Source organism: Panthera pardus, unplaced genomic scaffold (assembly GCF_024362965.1).
Source record: "Panthera pardus isolate Hobbes unplaced genomic scaffold, ASM2436296v1 HiC_scaffold_1, whole genome shotgun sequence".
Taxonomy (NCBI): Eukaryota; Metazoa; Chordata; class Mammalia; order Carnivora; family Felidae; genus Panthera; species Panthera pardus.
The window spans coordinates 11,538,197-11,556,812 of record NW_026526654.1 but is presented as its reverse complement, the minus strand read 5'-3'; the positions used below and the strand labels follow the sequence as shown (position 1 = coordinate 11,556,812).

At 53.7% G+C, this 18,616-nt stretch overlaps 2 protein-coding genes across 3 annotated transcripts in view; one reads left to right on the top strand and one right to left on the bottom strand.

Moving 5' to 3' along the window:
• The window catches only part of COL4A1 (collagen type IV alpha 1 chain), a 154,015-nt gene extending 148,236 nt beyond the window's left edge, over positions 1-5,779 (bottom strand). Inside the window, 1 exon segment of the mRNA XM_053889041.1 lies at positions 5,571-5,779. Within this exon segment, the coding sequence (XP_053745016.1) occupies positions 5,571-5,654 (84 nt within the window). The 5' untranslated portion in view covers positions 5,655-5,779.
• COL4A2 (collagen type IV alpha 2 chain) overlaps positions 5,106-18,616 on the top strand; it is a 174,997-nt gene continuing 161,486 nt past the window's right edge. Inside the window, exons 1-3 of one of the 2 annotated variants that reach the window (XM_053889011.1) lie at positions 5,106-5,215; positions 6,447-6,534; positions 6,661-6,715. In XM_053889011.1, coding sequence (XP_053744986.1) covers positions 6,491-6,534; positions 6,661-6,715 — 99 coding nt within the window. In that variant the 5' untranslated portion in view covers positions 5,106-5,215; positions 6,447-6,490. Of the gene's footprint in view, positions 5,216-5,908; positions 6,139-6,446; positions 6,535-6,660; positions 6,716-18,616 lie in introns of those variants that run through there. The other variant, XM_019443909.2, reaches the window with a different exon arrangement.

Genomic DNA, 18,616 nt, shown 5'->3' with positions numbered 1-18,616 from the left:
CAGCAGTGCGTCCAGAAGGTGGACTCTTACTCAGTGCTAAAAACACAGTAGTTATGAAATCATGAAAAGACGCAGAGGAACCTGAAAGGCGTATCCCCGAGGGAAAGAAGCCAGTGTGAAAAGGCTACGTTCCATATGACATTCTGGAAAAGGTAGAACTATAGAGACAATAAAAGGATCAGTGGTTGCCAGGAGGGTGGGGGAAGGGAAGGATGAGCAGAGTTGCCCAGGGGATCTTGAGGGCAGTGAAAATGCTTGGTGTGATATTCAGTGATGGCGTCATGTCGCTGCACATCTGTCCAAACCCACAGAACGCACAACACCAAGGGTGACCCTCACGTAAACCAGACACTCTGGGTCTGGGTGACGATGATGCGTCACCATAGGCTCATCCATTGGGACAAACGGAGCGCTCTGGCGGGCGATGTTGATAATGGGGGAGGCTGTGCTCAAGTGGGGGGTGAGGGGGTGTGGGGGGCATTGTCTGCACCTTCCTGTCAGCCTAAAGCTGCTCTATAAAAAATAAAGTCTTTATTAAAAAACAAACACAAACCACCCAGCTGAAAAGAAGGGAAGGTTTGGTTAGACAGCATGTAGCCACTGTCAGGGGAATCACGTGGTCCTAAGCGGGATCTCTGAATACCGTTAGCCTCATGACATGACAAATGGACAGAACCTGTGGCCGCAACGAGGCGCGGGAGCCAGAGGGCTTTGTGGCCACCCGGCCCAAGGTGCACAGACTGGAAGGGGGCCATGGCCATGGGAGGAGAAAGCAGGCAGGGACAGTGAAGCCCCTAGAACTAAGACAATGCAGCCTTGGGGACTGAGTGACGCGGAGGTGGGAAAGCAGAGAGGGCGAGGCCTCGGGGTGAAGCCACTGTGTCCAAACTGAGCGTCAGGAGCCGCGGGGACATCAACGACCAAAAGACCACAGTCGGGATGGGCAGGCGGTCCGGGGTGGGTAAAAAGCAGCAAGTTCGGTTCTGAACACTCTCACTGAGTCTGAGACCAGAGCCAAGGTGACCTGTCCCACAGGAACATGAAGACCCAAGACTGGAAATCAAGAGAAAAGCCTGGAGCCCCCTTCAGGGAATGATGAGGAATCCTTCCAGATCTCCCCAGCGAGAGAGGAGATAGCACAGGGAAGACAGAGGAGCCAGCTGAGCAGACCCCACGGCACAGCCACGCTGAAGGCCTGGGGACAGGCAGAAGGGAGATGCAGAAGAAAACTAGAAGAGACCCATGTCACTGGACTGGGACCAGGAGAACAATGGAGGGAAACAAAGGCTGGAAGCAGCTCACCAGCTGCCGGACGAGAAAAATATTAACCCCAGTCATTCTTACAGGGTTCAACTCCTCAAAAGAAATTAACCATTGAAACGTGTTCTGGTTTATATCCTCTTTCATTGTACACGTCAGAATGGTAGGAATATTCTTTTGTATTGTTTTACAGTTGACATTTTTTAGTGGTTGTTTAATAATAGCAGGAAGAACAATCCCCTAATGATATTATTTTAGGCATTCTATTGTTGCTTTTGCTTACTCCACCTCAAGAATTCAAAATACCAAATGTGCTGGAGAGGCATTTTAATGAGGTTAATCCTTTTTAAATTTCTGGAACAAATGTTATAACAAACATTGTATATACTTCTGCAAAACAAGCGTTGTAACTTATTCCAGTCTCGATGCCCTCCGGATTTCTAAAAGGGTTTGTCTTAGAGCCTTGCTTGTGGGTTCGACTGGTCTGCAAAACCTTTACCAGCTCTTAACCAAATAACTGAACTGGTAAAGTTATGACCATCCCTACCAGTCCCAAGACATTTGCCAACAGTCTTGTTAATGAATAATGCAGGGTTTTGTGAATTCCCTCATGTCCTTGCCCAAGTGAGGGTAGGTTTTCTGGGTCAGTTCCTAAAGGCACTCCAGTCTAGAATCAGCCATCCATGCGGCAACTTTCCAAACATCCTGATGGGCCTGCAGCCTCAGGAGAGGGGACACCACCAATCTCAGGGCCACTGGTGGGAGCTGGGAACTTCTCACCTCTGTTCTCCGAGACCTCGTCCCTCAGTGTCTCTACCCTTCCGGGAGGAAAGTTCAGCTACCACGTTAATAACAGAGGCAATGACATGTTGGTATCTCACAGGAGGGAGCTTTAGGGTCATTTTTAAATGCAAACCCCTGGAGGTATACGAAAGAATAGGTGAGTAGATTTATCCCCCCTTATGAGTATAATGTACCGTAACAACTCATAAAAATAATACACTGAGCTTATACTTCTATTTTCCCCTCTGATTTGGAGGTGGGATGTCCTCAGGGAAGTTTCCCTGAGTTCTCCAGAGCTGGTTAGAGGCTCTCCCGGCCCTCGATTTACCTTGACTGCAGCACTGACCAGCCTGAGTGGTGTTGACCTGCTGCTCAGCACTTCTTGCCGAACCGCAAGCTTCCAGAGGCGGGGTGGGTCGCCCTCACTGTGGCCCGGCCATCACCAGGCAGAGCGCAGGGCATGAAGAAGGGCCCAGGGCACATGTGCGGAACAAAGGAAGGGAAGGAGGGGTTCCTGGGAGAAGGGGCAAGTCTGCCAGGGCCGGAGACGGAGGGTGAATGAGTCCTCCAAATTCATTTGCTTAATCAAAGCAGATAAAATTGAAGATTGTCTCGTCCCTAAACCACACTGGCTCTTTGCGTTATGTGATTAATCGACACCACTAATAAATCTGTGAGGGTCCACCCTTACACACTCACAATGCACACACACTCTTCCTGCCGGTTGTTACCTAGTTGTCGCACACACCTTCCTTCTGATCAAGTCTATACGTTAAGAACACGATGGTTTGGATCATGTCTTCACCAATGGCACTCCTGAAATATTGGGCTGCTGGTGGTGTCGCTGCCATTGGGTCTAAATTGGAAATCAGCCTTCTCGTTTAAATTACATTTGCAGCAGAACACAGTCCATACTCACAAGGGAACTAACTCTCACTTCATTGCAGTTCCGGGTCACTGAGTCCCAGGAGAGTGAGAGAGGGCCTAACGGTGCCAACACCACTGGGCAGGCATCACCACACACATAGGAAAGTGCACATTTCTGATCCTGAGAAATAATCTCTGTTAAGGGGTGTCCCTGGGACCAGTGAGGGAGGAGTCTGAAGGCCGCGTGTGGTGGGGACACCTCCCTTCCGTCTGACTGCTTAACTAAGAACAGAGGGCACTCACGGCCATAACACGAGGGGCACAGTTTTGTCTCAGGCTTGCACCCTATTCCTCCTTTCCTGTCTCAGAAAGAAAAGCTGTGCAGGAGAGTCGGGGCAGATTCGGCTTGGGGAAAAGTCACTGGCCGATAAAACCCAACTACTAGTAAATGAACAATAGGGCCTCGGCAGATATGGTCAAATATAAAATCAAATAGCCTTTCATATGGGGAGTGGGGAGTGCACTTCTCACCCAGCACAGGAGGTAATGTTGGGACAGGTACAAATGCAGGTAAAAGTGTGACTCAGACACTCTTTCAAAGGCACAGGTGACCCAAGAATCATTCGTGTTGGCTTCTGAGTTCGGATTTGATTGACTTACAGCATCTTTGCATTCAAAGGTACTTTTCAATGTATTTTGATTGGATGAATATTGAAGTCATTTCAACTTTTTGGTAACTCTGCAAAGAAGTAAGCAAAAAATGTTCTTGATGGCATGAAGAGTGAAACAATTTTAAAATTAGACAAATTATTACTTTTGGATTTTTGTGTACATCCATAACTCATATCCATGTATCTCTAATTAAGCAAGGAAAAATGAAGTACAATGATAATGCCTGGTAAGTCAACTGGTGATTGACCAGACAGTGTCCATTCACACGCCAGATATCCTAAGATAGTATGTGATACCTTGAGGCTTAGAGCCAAGCCAGTGGAAAGGAATGTGCTTGGGCCTAAGAGAATAATTAAAGGGAAGTGAAAGCATCCCAAACTCAAGAGCAATGGGTTTGGTTTCCCAGGCAGGAACAGGGGTGCCTGTAAGTGAGTGGCTCATCCTTTAAAGTCCCGGCTGTTTGAAAAGCTAGCTCTGACAATTAGCTTTGCTTTGCTAAGATTTTCAATTAGACACTCTAAGTCAGAGATTCGTAGCTCCAAATTAGAGAACTTTCTCTCATTTGTTTGCCACCGAGTTTAGCAATCTCTCCTTGGAAGTCATAAATCCTTTGGTCAATATTTCTGCACCCAAATAACGTGTTCTAGAGACTCCTCTTTTGAAAGTATTTTGTCATCATTACTGAAGAGCGTTTAAACCGAGCATGGAGCTTGGCTCCACTCCGGGGCTGGGAGAAATCGTCTGCAGTTAATTGCTGCTGTGATCACCAGCCTTTTCAACACCGATGAAGGAGCAGCCAGTAAAGGGTCAGGTCTGGGATGATGAGGCATGTGTGCGAACTACCAGCTTCTCCTGGCACCTAACAGTTAATACATTTTACACCCAGTGAAGAGTGAAGCGTGGCTGGTGGCAATCAATCCTCCAGAAGAGAAGTAAACACAAACAAACAAACAAAACCTAAGAGCAAGATTAGGATCTGAAACAGTGAGACAGTAAGTGGGAAAAGTGGCAAGTAGCAAAATAATTTTAAATGGGGGGGGGGGGGGCGTGCAAACTGGGCCAAGAAGCCACACTCTCCCGGGGTTTTGTCTACAAGGCTCCCCCACTGGGTAACGGCGGACGTCTTTATTCTGTCTGAGGGGAAGGGAAAAAAAGGAAAGAACAGTACATCAAGGACCCACCGGGGCTGGGAGCCTTTACTCCAGCAAGCCGAGCTCCCAGATCCTTTCCGGGCAAACACACAGCGGAGGAAATGAAAACGAGGAAAACAATTTGTGCTTAGAACACTAAGATGTAGTTTCGCTTTGCTTTCACTCCCAGATATAACGTGGTTGTAGCTGTTCAACGTATACAAGTAACAGGCAAGGGGTCCTAACTTTTCAAGCCGCGCCGCACAGGAGCCCCACTGGTGCTCCGGCCGGTCCTCCCGCAACAGCACAGTCGTGGGAAAGCAAAGATACAGCTGTTTCCAGGCAAACGGCCCAGAACTGTTCAGCATCTACCAGCAGAGTCGCCCAAGAACGGGAGAAACACGCCCAAAGCGACTCCCGGGCACAAGTGTGGGGCTGTGAGCGGCGTGGGCGCGCGTGCCCTGCCCACCGGGCCGCGGCCCACCCGGGGGCGCCCGGGGCAGGTGAGGGCGCCGGGCCGCCGAGGCCCCCGGCGCTGCGAGTTCAAATCCCGCGGAGTCCCGGGCACGGGGCGCACCCCGCTCGGCTGCGCTCGCCCGGGGCGCCAGGGACTCGTCCACCTCGCCCCCACCCAGCCCACAACAAAGGAGGCTCCCTAACGGATGCGCCAGCGCAGCCCACCGGGAGTCACCGGCGGGGACCGGCTCGGAGAGGGCACCCGGCCGTGCCCCCGCGCGACCTCCCCCACACACCCCCGGAGGGGCGGGCGGCTCGGTCCGGGGACAAAGGGGCCGCGCGGGGCGCGACGCCGGGGCGCGGGGCGCGACGCCGGGGGCGCGGGGCCGGCCGGGGACTCACCTTCGCAGCGGCCCGGCTGCGCTCCTCGTGGAGCAGGAGGGCGGCGGGCAGCAGCAGCAGCCAGACGCCGAGCCGGGGCCCCATGGTGGCGCGCCCGGGGCGGCGGGTGGCGGCGGGGGCCGGCGCTCGGGGGCCGCGGCGGGCGGAGGGCGGCGGGCGGCGGGCTCGCGGAGGGCCGGGGCGCGGGCGCTGCGCACCGTCCGGGGCGCGGCGGCTCGCGGCGCAGACCTGAGCGCGGCCCGGCGAGCTCCTCAATTTGTTGGCGCTGCCCCCTCCCCTCGGCGGCGCGCGGGCGGCGTCTCAAAGGGGAGGACCCTGCGGCGCGGGTAAGAGGCGGCGGGAGCGCGCGGCCGAGGGATTGTGGCCGCCGCGCGCCGGGACGCCAGGGCTCTGCGCTCCGCACCCTCCGGCGGCCGCCCCGCGACCCCGCGCCCCCCGCCCCCGCGCTCGCCCACCGGGCGGAGGACCGAGGACCCGGGCGGGCACCGGGGACCCGCCAGGGCCACCGCACCGCCTGCGCTCCCGCCCCGGCGGATGCGCGCGGACGGCCGCCGGCGCCGGGCGCGAGGTGAGGGCGGCCCCGGGGACAACGAGCCCCGGGCCGGGGGCTGGGACTCGGGGCGCCCGCAGCAGACGGGGGCCGTGCGCGCTTCTGCTGGGGAGGAGGGGGGGGGGGCGCCGGGCGGCCTCAGCGAAGTAGCGCCGAGCGGGGCCTAAGTGGAGGGCTCCCCCTTCTTGCGTCTGGTCTCGGGGCCGCTCTCTGTCACCCCTACAGGGGCGCGGGGGCGCGCCCAGCTTTCCCGCGGCTGGGGGCCGGGGGCCCGGGATGCTCCCACCCCAGCCCCTGCTGAGGCCGCTTTGTCTCTCGCCCTCCAGGCTAGGAGGGACCGAGCGGCGCCCGGGGAGGCCGGATCGGAAGCATGGACCGTCACCAGTGCTCGGCGTCCAGCCCTGCCCTGCGGCGGTAAGCCACCTTCGGCCGCGTCCCCGTGGGTCCTGCGCGCGGGGGGCCTTGCGGGTGACCCGGGGATTGCCCAGCCGAGCCGGCGCGCTCATGGCGCTCCCTCTCCCTCCCTCTCTCTCCCTCCAGGTGGCTGCTGCTGGGGGCTGTGACAGTGGGGCTCCTGGCCCAGAGCGTCCTGGCGGTAAGTCCTGGGTCCCGTTCACGGGCTCCGATTCGCTGGCAAGAGTGTGGCAGGGACACAGAGTGGCCTCAGCACAAGGCAGTTCATGGGTGCTCACCTGAGTGTGTGTGTGTGTGTGTGTGTGTGTGTATGTGTGTGTGTGTGTGTACGTGTGTGTGCGTACACGTGCGCGTGTGGCCATGACCCAGCCCAGGTTCCCAGAGAGCTGGCCTTCCCCGGAGAACTCCTCAAGTTTGCCTTCCCTTGGGGTCCCCACTTCTGTGGTGTGGGTTACAGGCGGGGGCCGCCCACGAAAGCCAGTAATTTAAAACGTAGCCTGCGGCATCCTCTCCTAAGCTTGAGCAAAACTCTGGCTTCTAGAGGGAAGGCTGTCAGTCATGTGGCGTGGGAGGCACCGGGGTACCCAGGAGAAACTGTTTGTGGCCTTGGGAAGCTGGTGTCTGGGTACCATCCTTGGGGGAGAGTCTTCTCCTGCCTTTAAATGAGAGGCTTTGGGGGAATGGGCGGGGCGAGGGGCGAGCAGGACCAGAGTGTATCTGTTGTAACCCATGTGGGTGCACAGTGGCAGAAACCCTGCGTTTTCTCCCCCGTCCGAGTCTGGCCCTGGAACAGCAGGGCTGGGAGGCGCTCAGGTGCATTTAGAGCTGCCTTGCCGGCCCTGGCACTGCACTTGTGATTGCAGATGGGATTTTGTAAGTTGGGTTTAAGTAGTTGGAGCCACTCTTCACCAAACTTGACAGAACGTGGGTCATTGGCAGTCTCTTCCGTTGTGGACACAGATGTTCCAACTGGGACTAGAATCCCAGGGAACACACTGTATCCCCTCCCCACCCTCGGCGCGCTCTGATAGAATTCCTGACTTCCCAGGTGACTGTGGCAGGCTCCCTGTGTGGGCAGGGTGCACACACAGGACCCTGGGAAGCTGCCTTCGTGGTTTGGTTGAAATTCTGTTATTTTCATCATTCTGTCCTCACGTAAAACAAACAAGGCTTTTAAAGGCAGTGAGCGAAAAAGTGCTACTCCAGCTTGGAAAGAAACTTTAGCTCTACTTTTCTGCTTTCTCCAGTTCAGGACCCGGCCTGGGAAGTCCATAGACTTTCACCAGAACGTTCCAGGCCAAAGTTTTCTTAAAGCTCAAGTCTGTCTCTTTGTCGTCTCCACGTGTCCTGGTTGAGGAAGGTGAAAGCCTAGGTGCTGGAACCGTTGACTCTTATGGTCCTTAGGCACACATGACAGGTAGGACTTGGCCCAGAGTCACGAGTCAGAGTGGGAGACACACTCTGTGAGAAGGAGGAGGACCTAGAAAGGCCACGCTGAATTGTGCTGAGAGCGTGTGCCCTGGTGTGCTGTCTCCACACCCCTTGGCCCTAAAACCACTTTTGTAATACCCTGGTTTTCTTCCTGGGGATGGTGGAAGTCTCATGAGTCTCACGTGGGACTGATCCTAACACTGGTAAGGGCTTCATGGCAGAAGACTGGACTCATAAACGGTGCTCTCCCCTGGTCCCGCAGATCCTGGGCCCCAGTTTCCAGACTTAGAACGGGAAAGGAGCCTCCCTTGCCTGTTACAGAGGCGGACGCCGGCCCCTGTGCCTTCCTCCAAAACCGCTTAGATGCGGCCCGTTCCCCTGAGCATCTGCCCTCTGACTCACGATGGGACTGAGAGCGTTCACTGTCTGGCCATGCTTCCCAGAGCACGGACCTTGGACCCCTCCGCCCTCCTGGGCAGGCTGGTTCGCTCCCAGTCTAGGTCTTCTGGTCAGGCTTTCCGGGATGGAGCCTGGAGGTGCATTCTACTTGACGCCCAAGTTTGGAACCACTGAATTAGAGTGTTGGGTAGGGAGGCGGTTGGAGTCACTTGCCATTTTGAGTCGTTTTACTAGAGGCTTATGGGTGTATACAGTCTTCAACGGATAGGCAGTTTGTTGTATTCAACATCGGCCCTTCTACTTATTAACTTCTTATTGACCTCTGGCTTTAGTAGGTATTACCTTGGTTCTTAACGATATCCATTAAGAACTCGGTCTTCTTTGTGGCAAGTTTATCTCCTCCCCTGTTTGTCTACTAGGCTCCAGAACCCCTGCCTCATTGCCCATTTGAGCCAAGGACTCTTCCCCGGGGTAGGTCAGGTCAGAAAAAAAGGGGCTGCTCTTTTAGCTGGAAGAGCTTTGTAGCAGAAGCAGCTGAAAACAGTTACAGAAGAGAGTAGACAGTTATTTATATGGGCCTACTTGTGGGCCTTCTCCACATGTCTTGGTCCACAGGCCTCATGGGAAACACACTGCATCTACCTGAGTAGGTAACTATTATTACCTCCAATTTACAGATGAGAAAACAGAGGCACAATGTGTTTAGACAGCTTGCTCAAGGTCTCTCTCTTTGTCAGTGCCGATGTGGGGTTGGAACCCAGACACCTGCCCCACTAAGTGACCCAGGATCAGACTGTAAGTCAGTGGTGGGAACACTCCTGAGTTTCAGGATTTGAGTCTTCTGCTTTCTCTTTGCTCTTGACCGTGACTGAGAGCAAAGCCCACACACTGGTTTCTGGAAAGGGAAATATCACTCCTCATCCCCTGCTGCTTTGCTCGAAAGAGCGGGAGCCCAGAGCTAAGGCTGTCGGGCGAATGGACCCCAAAGCAGCAGGCTGGAGCTTGGCATGGGGCAAGTGCGTGAGGCATGTGCCGGGCTCCTGGGAGGGAAGGTTCCTGAGGTGGGGCCTTGTAGAGACTTGAAAGCCCTCTGCAGCCCATGCTGAGCTGGTGCTGAGTTGTTACTTATCTCAAGAGATGGGGCAGCAGCCTTGAAGATCTAAGAGCCCGTCTGGTGTGATTCTGGGATGAAGAGAATTCCAGAGAACAAAGGCCTTCCCTGAGATCAAATATGCCGTGGGCCGGGCTGACCCTGCGACCTCGGCTGGGGAGACTGGCTGCACACTGTAGATTCTCCCAGGTATTAGGGTGCAGCCAGGGGGCCTGGTGGTGCAGGTGCTGTGCCCACCCCAGGAAGTGCTGGGCTCCACACTGTCTTCAGCACCAGCTTCAACCTCCAGGCCCCTTCCAGGGCTCCAAGCCCTGGAAAATTCATGGGATGCTTCTGCAAGCAGCCATACCTTTCTCTCCCCCTCGCAAAAAAAAAAAAAAAGCAATGTATTCTGAGGTTTTCTCCTCTCCCTTGGCTTGTCGGTAAGCTATAAAGAATGCGTGATCCTGAGATGCCTCCAGTGCGCGACACAGGAATCCAGGAGAGCGCTTCTTTCCCACAATTCCCTAGAGCACTAGTCCCATTGTTGGAAATCTGGGCCCCTAAGAAGAAGGGAAATATCACAGGGTTCCTCCTCTGTTTGTGGAAAAACAAGCAGGAAGCATGGATCCAGCTCTCTGGAGGCCAGGAAAGCAGACCTCCCTGGGTGGCCGGTATGACTTGGCCACAGTCAGTGACAGGAGGAATTTGTCATAGTGTCGTAGAACTAAAATCGGCCGCAAAGGACAGACACAGGGACACAGCCCTCACACTGCCTCACTGTCTGTGGGATGGTTTGGAGCCAGAGAGAGGGAGAAAGTGAAAAGTTCTCAAGTAGAAAACAAAGACTTTGCTAAAATGGAAAACACAGAAAGGATGGTCTTTCTGGAGAAAGGATTAAAAAACAATGGGTGACAAGCTTCAATTAAATAGAGAATGTGAGGGAAGTTGGGGCTGTCTTGACTCACAAGGTGGTTTTAGAGCTTCTGTTCTTTTACTCCGAGAAAGAATATTTATCTCTGATGAGGAAGCTTTAGTGAAAGGTCTGTAGCCGCGTCTTGCTATATCTGCTGGGGCCGGTGGTGGTCGTCATCACTGCCGCTAAAGGCTGATTTGGCTTGCAAACCAGGCAGTCTGTGCAGTGGCTGGTGGCCCCCGGAAACCACTGACGACACAGGAGTCTTGGGGGCACGGAGCCCCCACCCCCGCCTGGCTACTAACTGGTTGTTTGCCCCCAGAACAAGTCACCTGACACCTTGGTTCTGGGGCGTGGGGAAGGCGAGGAGTCGTGTTGCAGGGTGCCAGTGCTGGGGCGCTCCAGTGTCCACACCCAGTGCAGACCCTCCCCTGTGTGCTGAGCTGGCTCCCACCCTTCCCAGCTGCGACCCTGCCACGGGAGTGCTTTTCCAGGTACGCACGTACACTGCTCCAGAATGTGACTTAAAAATACATATGTTGGGGGCACCTGGGTGGCTCAGTCGGTTAAGCGTCTGACTTCAGCTCAGGTCATGATCTTGCGGTCCGTGAGTCCGAGCCCCGTGTCGGGTTCTGTGCAGACAGCTCAGAGCCTAGAGTCTATTTCAGATTCTGTGTCTCCCTCTCTCTCTGCCCCTCCCCTGGCTCATGCTCTGTCTCTCTCTCTCTCTGTCTCAGAAATTAATAAATGTTAAAAAACTTTTAAATAAATAAATAAATAAATAAATAAATATGCTGAGGCACCTGGGTGGCTCAGTCGGTAAAGCATCTGACTTCAGCTCAGGTCGTGATCTCACAGTTTGTGGGTTCGAGCCCCACGTCGGGCTCTGTGACATCTCGGAACCTGGAGCCTGCTTCAGATTCTGTGTCTTCCTCTCTCTCTGCCCCTCCTCTGCTTGCACGCGTGCGCTCTCTCTCTCTCTCTCTCTCTCTCAAAAATAAAAGCATTAAAAAATTAAAAAAAATAAACATACTGCATTAGGCTTTTTATCTTCAGGGCTTGAGAAGCCTCTGGAATTGAGTGAATGGTACTTAATCAGCTGAGATGAGAGCAGGCAGGTTTTTGGTGGTTACCTTTTGCCCTGGTAGCTGAACCCTCAGTTAGTAAGACTCTTTCGCGTCAGATAAAGGCCTAAGTGACTCACTAACCATGATGTCAGTGGCTTCTAACACTGAATGAATGAATGAAAAAGGGGATGTCTAGTCTTAGGAGGGCCCCACAAGTTTCTCCAGTCCCGTCCACAAGGTCAGGAGCGCATTTCAAAGGAAGCCCAAATCCCAGCAGCATCCCTGCAAGCTCAGCCCCACCCACTGGCTCTGGCCTCCTTGTGCTGGGTGCCCCCCCCCCCCATCTCCCAGCGCTCGGCCGGGCTCCTGGTGCACACAGCGGGCTCTGATGCTGTGAGGGAGGCTGCCTTTCCAAGCAACGGGTTCTTTTGTAAATAGACTCCCCTAAGTTCAGTGTGGTATCCTGGATTGGATCTTGGAAGAGAGAAAGAACGTTAGTGGAAAAAACTGGCAAAAGCCTAGTAGAGTCTGTAGTTTATCAACGCACTCAACGTTAATGTCTCGTTTTGACAAAACGCACCGAGGTTATCGAAGATGCTGACGTAGCATCATCATTCTTGATGGAGGGTGTACAGGGACCCTCTGCACTGTCTGTGCACCTTTTCTGCAGATCTAAATATTTCCAAGTCCACACCTGCTCTCAGAAGCCACGGGGCAGCCTCCTTGGGCGAGCAAACGCCAGGCGGACGAGAGGAAGCTGAGAAGCGGCAGGTCTTGTACTAGAGAGCAGCAGGTGTGGCCAGCACGAGGGAGATAGTGCTCCCATCTTCTCTCCAATAGACTAAGTAACAAAAGGCACTCATGTGTGCTTGGAGGTACGGCAGAAGCAGCCCTTCCCTGGCCAAGAGCTTCTGTCCCCCTAACTCAGGTGGAGTGCTTTCCAAAGACAGGGGAGAAGAGGCATCCCGATGGAGTTTCCATGACTCGGCCTGTTGTTGGGGCTCCAGGGTGAGCCACGGCAGCCCCCCGTCCTTGACTGACTGCCCGGGGAGGAAGCCGTCGTAGTTCTTTCCAGACCTTGCGGTGGCAGGACAGGTCGGCACGATGGTGCCACTCTCAGAAAGACATTGAACACGGCTGGCTCACGCCCTGGCCCCTCCTAATTTGTCAGGCCGGCATCCGTAAGCCCTTGGGCACTGCATACGCAAGGAGAGCCCCACCCCCACCTTCCACACCTAGAAAACCCTGTGGACAGCCGGGTGGGAAAGCGGCTCAGCCTGGGGTGTCCGGGGTCCTGGAGCCCCATCTGTGCATGCTCCCGGCATCACCACCGGCCCCGTGACAGAGTGCCACGAGCCACATCTCCAAGTGGCCATACCTTCCACTCTAGTCATGGGCTGCGGGAAAGGGCCAGCATCAAGGATGGCCAGTGGCCAGCTGCTGTCACCTCACACATTAGCCTCTATCACCACCCTGCAGGAACAGAGCAGCCCCTGGCCCTTGGCCCTGGCCCCTTCTGTTTTGTAGCTGCCCGCACACCCTGTCCCCTCCCTGTAGCCCACAGCCCCGTCACACAGAGGACACCCTGCCCCCTTGCCCAAGAGGCAGAGGTCAGAAGGCCTGCACCCGCCTGGCCAGAGCCTCTGTCCCTTGGAAATGAGACCCATTTATCGGTCTAATTAAAGTGCCCTCTCAGACTGCCAGGACTTAGAATAGCATGAGATATTAATGATTATAGGGGCACCTGGATGGCACAGTCAGTTGAGCATCCAACTCTTGATTTCGGCTCAGGTCATGATCCCAGGGTTGTAGGATCGAGCCCCAAGTTGGGCTCCATGCTGAGCATGAAGCCTGCTTGGAATTCTCCCTCTTTCTCTGCCCCTCCCCCTCTCCTGCTCTCTCTCTCTCTTCCTCTGTCTCTGTCTCTCGCTCTCTCTCAAATAATAAAATTTAAAAAGATATTCAAGATTTTAAATTATCTTTCATAACCCATGTAGACATCCAACACTTTCTTCACTCATCCTCGACGTAACTGCTGCTGCCACAATCCAAAGTTTAGGGCGCGTTTCGTCTGGGGTTTGTTCACTGATACATCGTTTGCTCCGGGGCCTGAAACACAGTAGTCCTTCAATAAAGTGTTCCAGAAATGAGTGGCGATGCAGTTAGTTGAAAGTGTTCCAGCACACCTTTTGGGTGAGAAATACAGTCGTGGAACAACGAATAAAAGATTAGATTAAAATGTAGCTTTTCTCACTGGGGGGTGGAGGGGCGTTCCCGAATTAAGCACTGCCCCCGCTGGATAGCACTAGCTGAGTGTGATGATAATGGATGTGTTGATCTGTCTGTGAAGGATTTGCATTTTTTCCTGGGGATTGTTTCAGCCCCACCCATGAAATTCCTATGTTGCTGCTTTTGCCCAGTTCGGCGATCTCCCATGTGGGAACTACAGAAGAGTGGGTGTTCTGGAATTCCATGCACTAATTTTCTGGGACCTGGTAGAAATGACATAACAATATGTCTGCGTGTCGAGCACTCTCAGATCTGTGACTGTCTTTGTGGGGTAATGAGGGCCCCAGGAGAACGGAGGACATGCTCCCTGGGATGCCTCCAAGGCTCCGGCTTGTCCGTCAGAGAACAGACAGGCTGATTAGCGGTGGTGGTGCGGTGACCGCGCACTGGTGGGAGGGAGGACGCAGGAAACCAGCCAGTGCCACGGGCCCTGCTGGGCACACTCCCCTCCCCCTCTGCCCGCACCCGGTGGCCTCTGGCTTCAGGTTGGAGAGAAGGAAGGGGCCCCTGGGAGGGCTCGTGGGATCTCCTGGGATCAGAAATCAGAAAGAGGGATCCCCGAAGGTGCTCCCAGGGCTCCAGAAGCCCCAGGAACAACTAAAATATCCCAGAAATACAGCAGCCACTGCCTGCTGGTCACATTGGTGCCAGGAACTGAGCTAAGGCACCAACACACGGTACCTGCTAAATGCCCACAGCACTGCAATTGCCCCACTTTACAGGTGTGCAGACTGAGGCACACCCAGGTGAGGGCACGTGTCATGGCCAGTAAGCAGTGAGGCTGGGAGCGAAGTCCAGGACTTGGTTATTCCAAGACCTCTGCTCTCAACCACTGTGCTAGGCTGACAAGTCCCTTGTCGTAGAATACGAACACATACTCAAGGTACACACAGCGTGGGACACATAAAGCATACGTATGTCCATCACGTGGGAGATCTGTGTGTCTGCTATTTATCTGCATAGAGTATGGATGGACAATAGATGTAGGTGCTAGCTAGACAGAGGTGGTAGAGACAGACTAGATACAGACGTAGATTGATGATGGATAGATAGACTGACGGGTGGATGATGGACGTAGATGATTGATAGATTACAGAGAGAGATGGATAGATAGGTAAATAGGTAGATGGACGATATGGGTGGAGTCAGACAGATGGTAGATGGAAAGATCATGGTTGTCAAAATGAGAGAAACAGAACAGTAGGGTACACACTCACACACACGGCCATGGATACTCCTGCCTCCTTTCCCCACAAGGGCTGCCCAGCGGAAGCAGGGGGTCATGGCTGTCTCTAGGGAACTGTCAGGCAGACCTGTTCTTTCCAGGGGCCCCTCTGCAGAGAGGCCGGCCTGTGCACATAGGTGACTGAGTGGCTTGTGGACCCCAAGAAGCGGACCGGACAGGTGGCAGTCCAGGCAGGATGACCCAGAGAGGCCCGAATGGGCAGCGGGGAATCCCAGCCACAGACAGAACTCCTGGAAATCTCTTTCTCCAGGTCCTTTTGGAGATTCCAGGCCGTGGAGGCGTGTGGATGACGGCTTTGTAAAGCGGGGAGGGTCGTGTAAGCTCGGCGTTATCTCCAGCAGATGAGGAGGCTATGGGGAAAGTGTTAGTCTTAACTTGGAGAAGGGTTCACTGAACCCTCCTGGGGAGTAAGGGCCCTCCCCAAATTATGCTGACTGTGCAGAGACCCCTGGACCGCAGTGGAATGAAGACAGGGTCCTTTTCTCCTGGGTGGTGCCAATTCTCTGCTTTCACGGCAGTGTTTTCATTTCTGATCCTTCTGCATTGTTTCCCACATGCCAGCTGGCAGGCAGGTGGGGTCTGTCAGGCAGAGCTGGAGCTTCTGGGGTTGGGGCCAGTGACCAGGAGAAGTCACTTCTCTCTGAGCCTTTTCTTCTGGGTAAAACAGGAATGCTGGTAACCATGGTGCAAGGTCGCAGTGAGATGGTTTTTGTGTAATTCGTTCACACCAAGTGAATGTGTTGGATTGTCCTGGGAGCCTTTATGTACATGAATCCTCCCGGGGGTTCAGGTCTGGGTCCAGAGTGAGACAGGCCAGGGGCAGTGGATGGGGGCGTTCAGAGCACAGTGGGGGGGAGGGGAGTTGTCCAACTGTGTGACAATGTTTGAAGTTGAATATACCACCTGGGATCATCCCCGCTTAGAGAGGAAGCTCGCTGTGTGAGACAAAGTTTCTCTCTCCTTTGACAAGTAGGCCTTACGGTACCTCAGATCCACACGGTTATGGTCGTCAGCAAACCTGTAGAAGGCAGACTCGAGACCCAGAGCCGTGGTTTGTTCCACGGCACGTGGAAGAGAGAGTGGGACTGTGGTGTCGGTTTTTGCAGAGGAAGGCCAGCTTGGGTCTGGAGTTCGAAGTATGATCTGCTACTTCCTGGCTGCGTGACTTTGGGCAAAGCTACTGAGCTTTCAAGCTTTAGCTGCTTTTCTAAAGCTGGAATAAAAATAGTTTTGCCTTGTAAGTGTGCTCTCAGGGAAAAAGAAATCGCATATAAAGATCTTAGCAATTTTAGCCTTGTAGGGCTTGATAAATGCTGGCCAATGGTACCTGGTTTTAGGATTTTTTTTAATTAGGGGCACCTGGGTGGCTCAGTCAGTTACGTGTCTGACTTCGGCTCAGGTCATGATCTCACCATTCGTGGTTCGCACCCCATGCCTGGGTCTGTGCTGACAGCTCAGAGCCTGGAGCCTACTTCGGATTCTGTGTCTCCCTCTCTCTCTGACCCTCCCCTGCACTCTCTCTCTGTCTCTCTCTCTAAATTAAGTAAACATTAAAAAATTTTAATTAAATATGGGTGGGTCTTCTTCCTCAAAACATGAAAACGTGAAGCCACAGAAACAGGTTAAGTGCTATGAGAATCTGGGGACAGAACAGCTGTTGCCTCACTGCCCCCACAGGGTGCTCTCTGACTGGGGCCTCCAAGGCAGGGGACCGGGTCTTGCCCAGCTCACAAGCTGGGACAGGGGAGAGGTGGGCTGAGACACCAGGCCAGCAGGGCTGAGACATACGGGAGGAATCGTGGGGAGTAAGGTCCACATCTTTGGCGCTGAGACCCCACTGTGTTCGCACAGCCTGGCGGGGAGCAGCCGTGACCCCAGCAAGTGACCTGTGGACACCAGAAGGCCCACGAGGCGACATGGGCATAGGGGCATCTTCCCAAAGCCTTTGGACAGTTGTTTCCATTTTCTGGAGTTTGATAAATGTCAACGAAGGAAAGAATTTTAATTTTAATCAAAGTTAGGTCAAGGTGTAACTAAATTATTTCCAGAACGAATGGAAAGACTTACAAAGAACATTTTGTTCAAATAATTCTGAGACCCAAGTATAATTTAACAAAGCAAGAAGACTCCAGAGATTTGGGTTTGGCGAGGCAGCATAGAAAATACCCAGTAAAATCCGAGGATAGGGTTTCTCTCTTGGAAGAGCCCAGAGATCCCCCCTGCCATTTCCTGGCAGGGTGGGCAGGTCACACAGACCGACCTGTTTCCTCCTGAGCGCCCAGGTGAGGAAGGCCAGTGGGTAGAAGGTTCCAGCTGGGAATTTCACGGAGGAAGCCCACCTCCTTCCCTTTCTTCCTTACTTGGTCATTGTCCTAACATTGTCCCAACTGTAACAACCTCGCAAGTTACAACACAGCGCCAAGTTGGGCCCAGATCGTCTCCTTCCGATCTGAACGCCACCTTCATTTCCTGCTTATTCCAACCAGGTTTCGTGGGCCCCCCCCCACCCCCCACCAAGACAATCTTAGCTCAGACAGGATTTCCTTCATCTTAGTCACCAGCTTTTATGGTCCAGCCTCCCCTTCCCGTTGCAAAACAGGGAATGGTAACAGCAAAGAGTCTGAAATGACTTGTCGATCTCATGCCAGCACGGGAGACATCAGTTTTTGTGTGTGCTGACCAACAGCGAGATACCAGAGGTTGGAAAAAATAAATGTATTTCTTGCCGCAGCGAGCCTTCTTCAGCCGCCCGCCCTTGGCTGTCATAAAACTGCAAAAGGGCAGACACACTCATTTTAATTGCATTTCGAGAAAGCTGCAAAGTTTAAACAAAGAGGACAGTCGTAGCAAAAATCATTCATGTTGAAAATGAAGGCTCGTAAATGCTGACATTTCCAGGTCTGGTTCCCACCCTCGTGGAGCACATACCCTCAGGGCACGACACAAGGCATTTCCTGGGGCTTCGAAGGAGAATGCGTCCCGTCTCCTCCTGTAGGGTTCTGGGAGGAACCTCAGCAGCTCAGTTATAGGAACCACGCATGGAGCTGTCAGATACGCTCTTGGTGGAAATGGAACCTGGCCCAAATCACTGGCTCCGGCTGCCTGCACAGGGCAGGATGTGTGTACAGAGCAAGCAAATTCAGTCCTTCACACCCCCAGCCCCTGGAAGGGGTGCCCATGCTGGCTGGCTGGCCCCGAGTACCAGTGGTAACAGCAAACCGCTCTGCTTTTCTGTTGACAGCAGATGACAGACAAAAATTTTCCTCTCCCAACTCACATCAGTGGAGTCCAACCGGGAAAAAAAGAGTAAAATTTCTCTTTTTTTAAGTTTATGTACTTATTTTGAGACAGAAAGAGCAAGCAGCAGGAGGGGCAGAGAGAGAGAGAGAGAGAGAGAGAAAGGGAGAGAGAGAATCTCAAGCGGGCTCCAAGCTGTCACGGCAGAGCCTGACTTGGGGCTCGAACTCCCAAACCACGAGATCATGACCTGGATGAGATCAAGAGTCAGACGTTTAAGCGACTGAGCCACCCGGGTGCCCCTAAAATTTATCTTTGTAGATTCTATTTGATTTCTCATCAGTGCTCCAAAACGTCTCCACCAAGCTCCTGTGCTCTCCTAGATCTAAAACTTTGCTCAGAGCAGG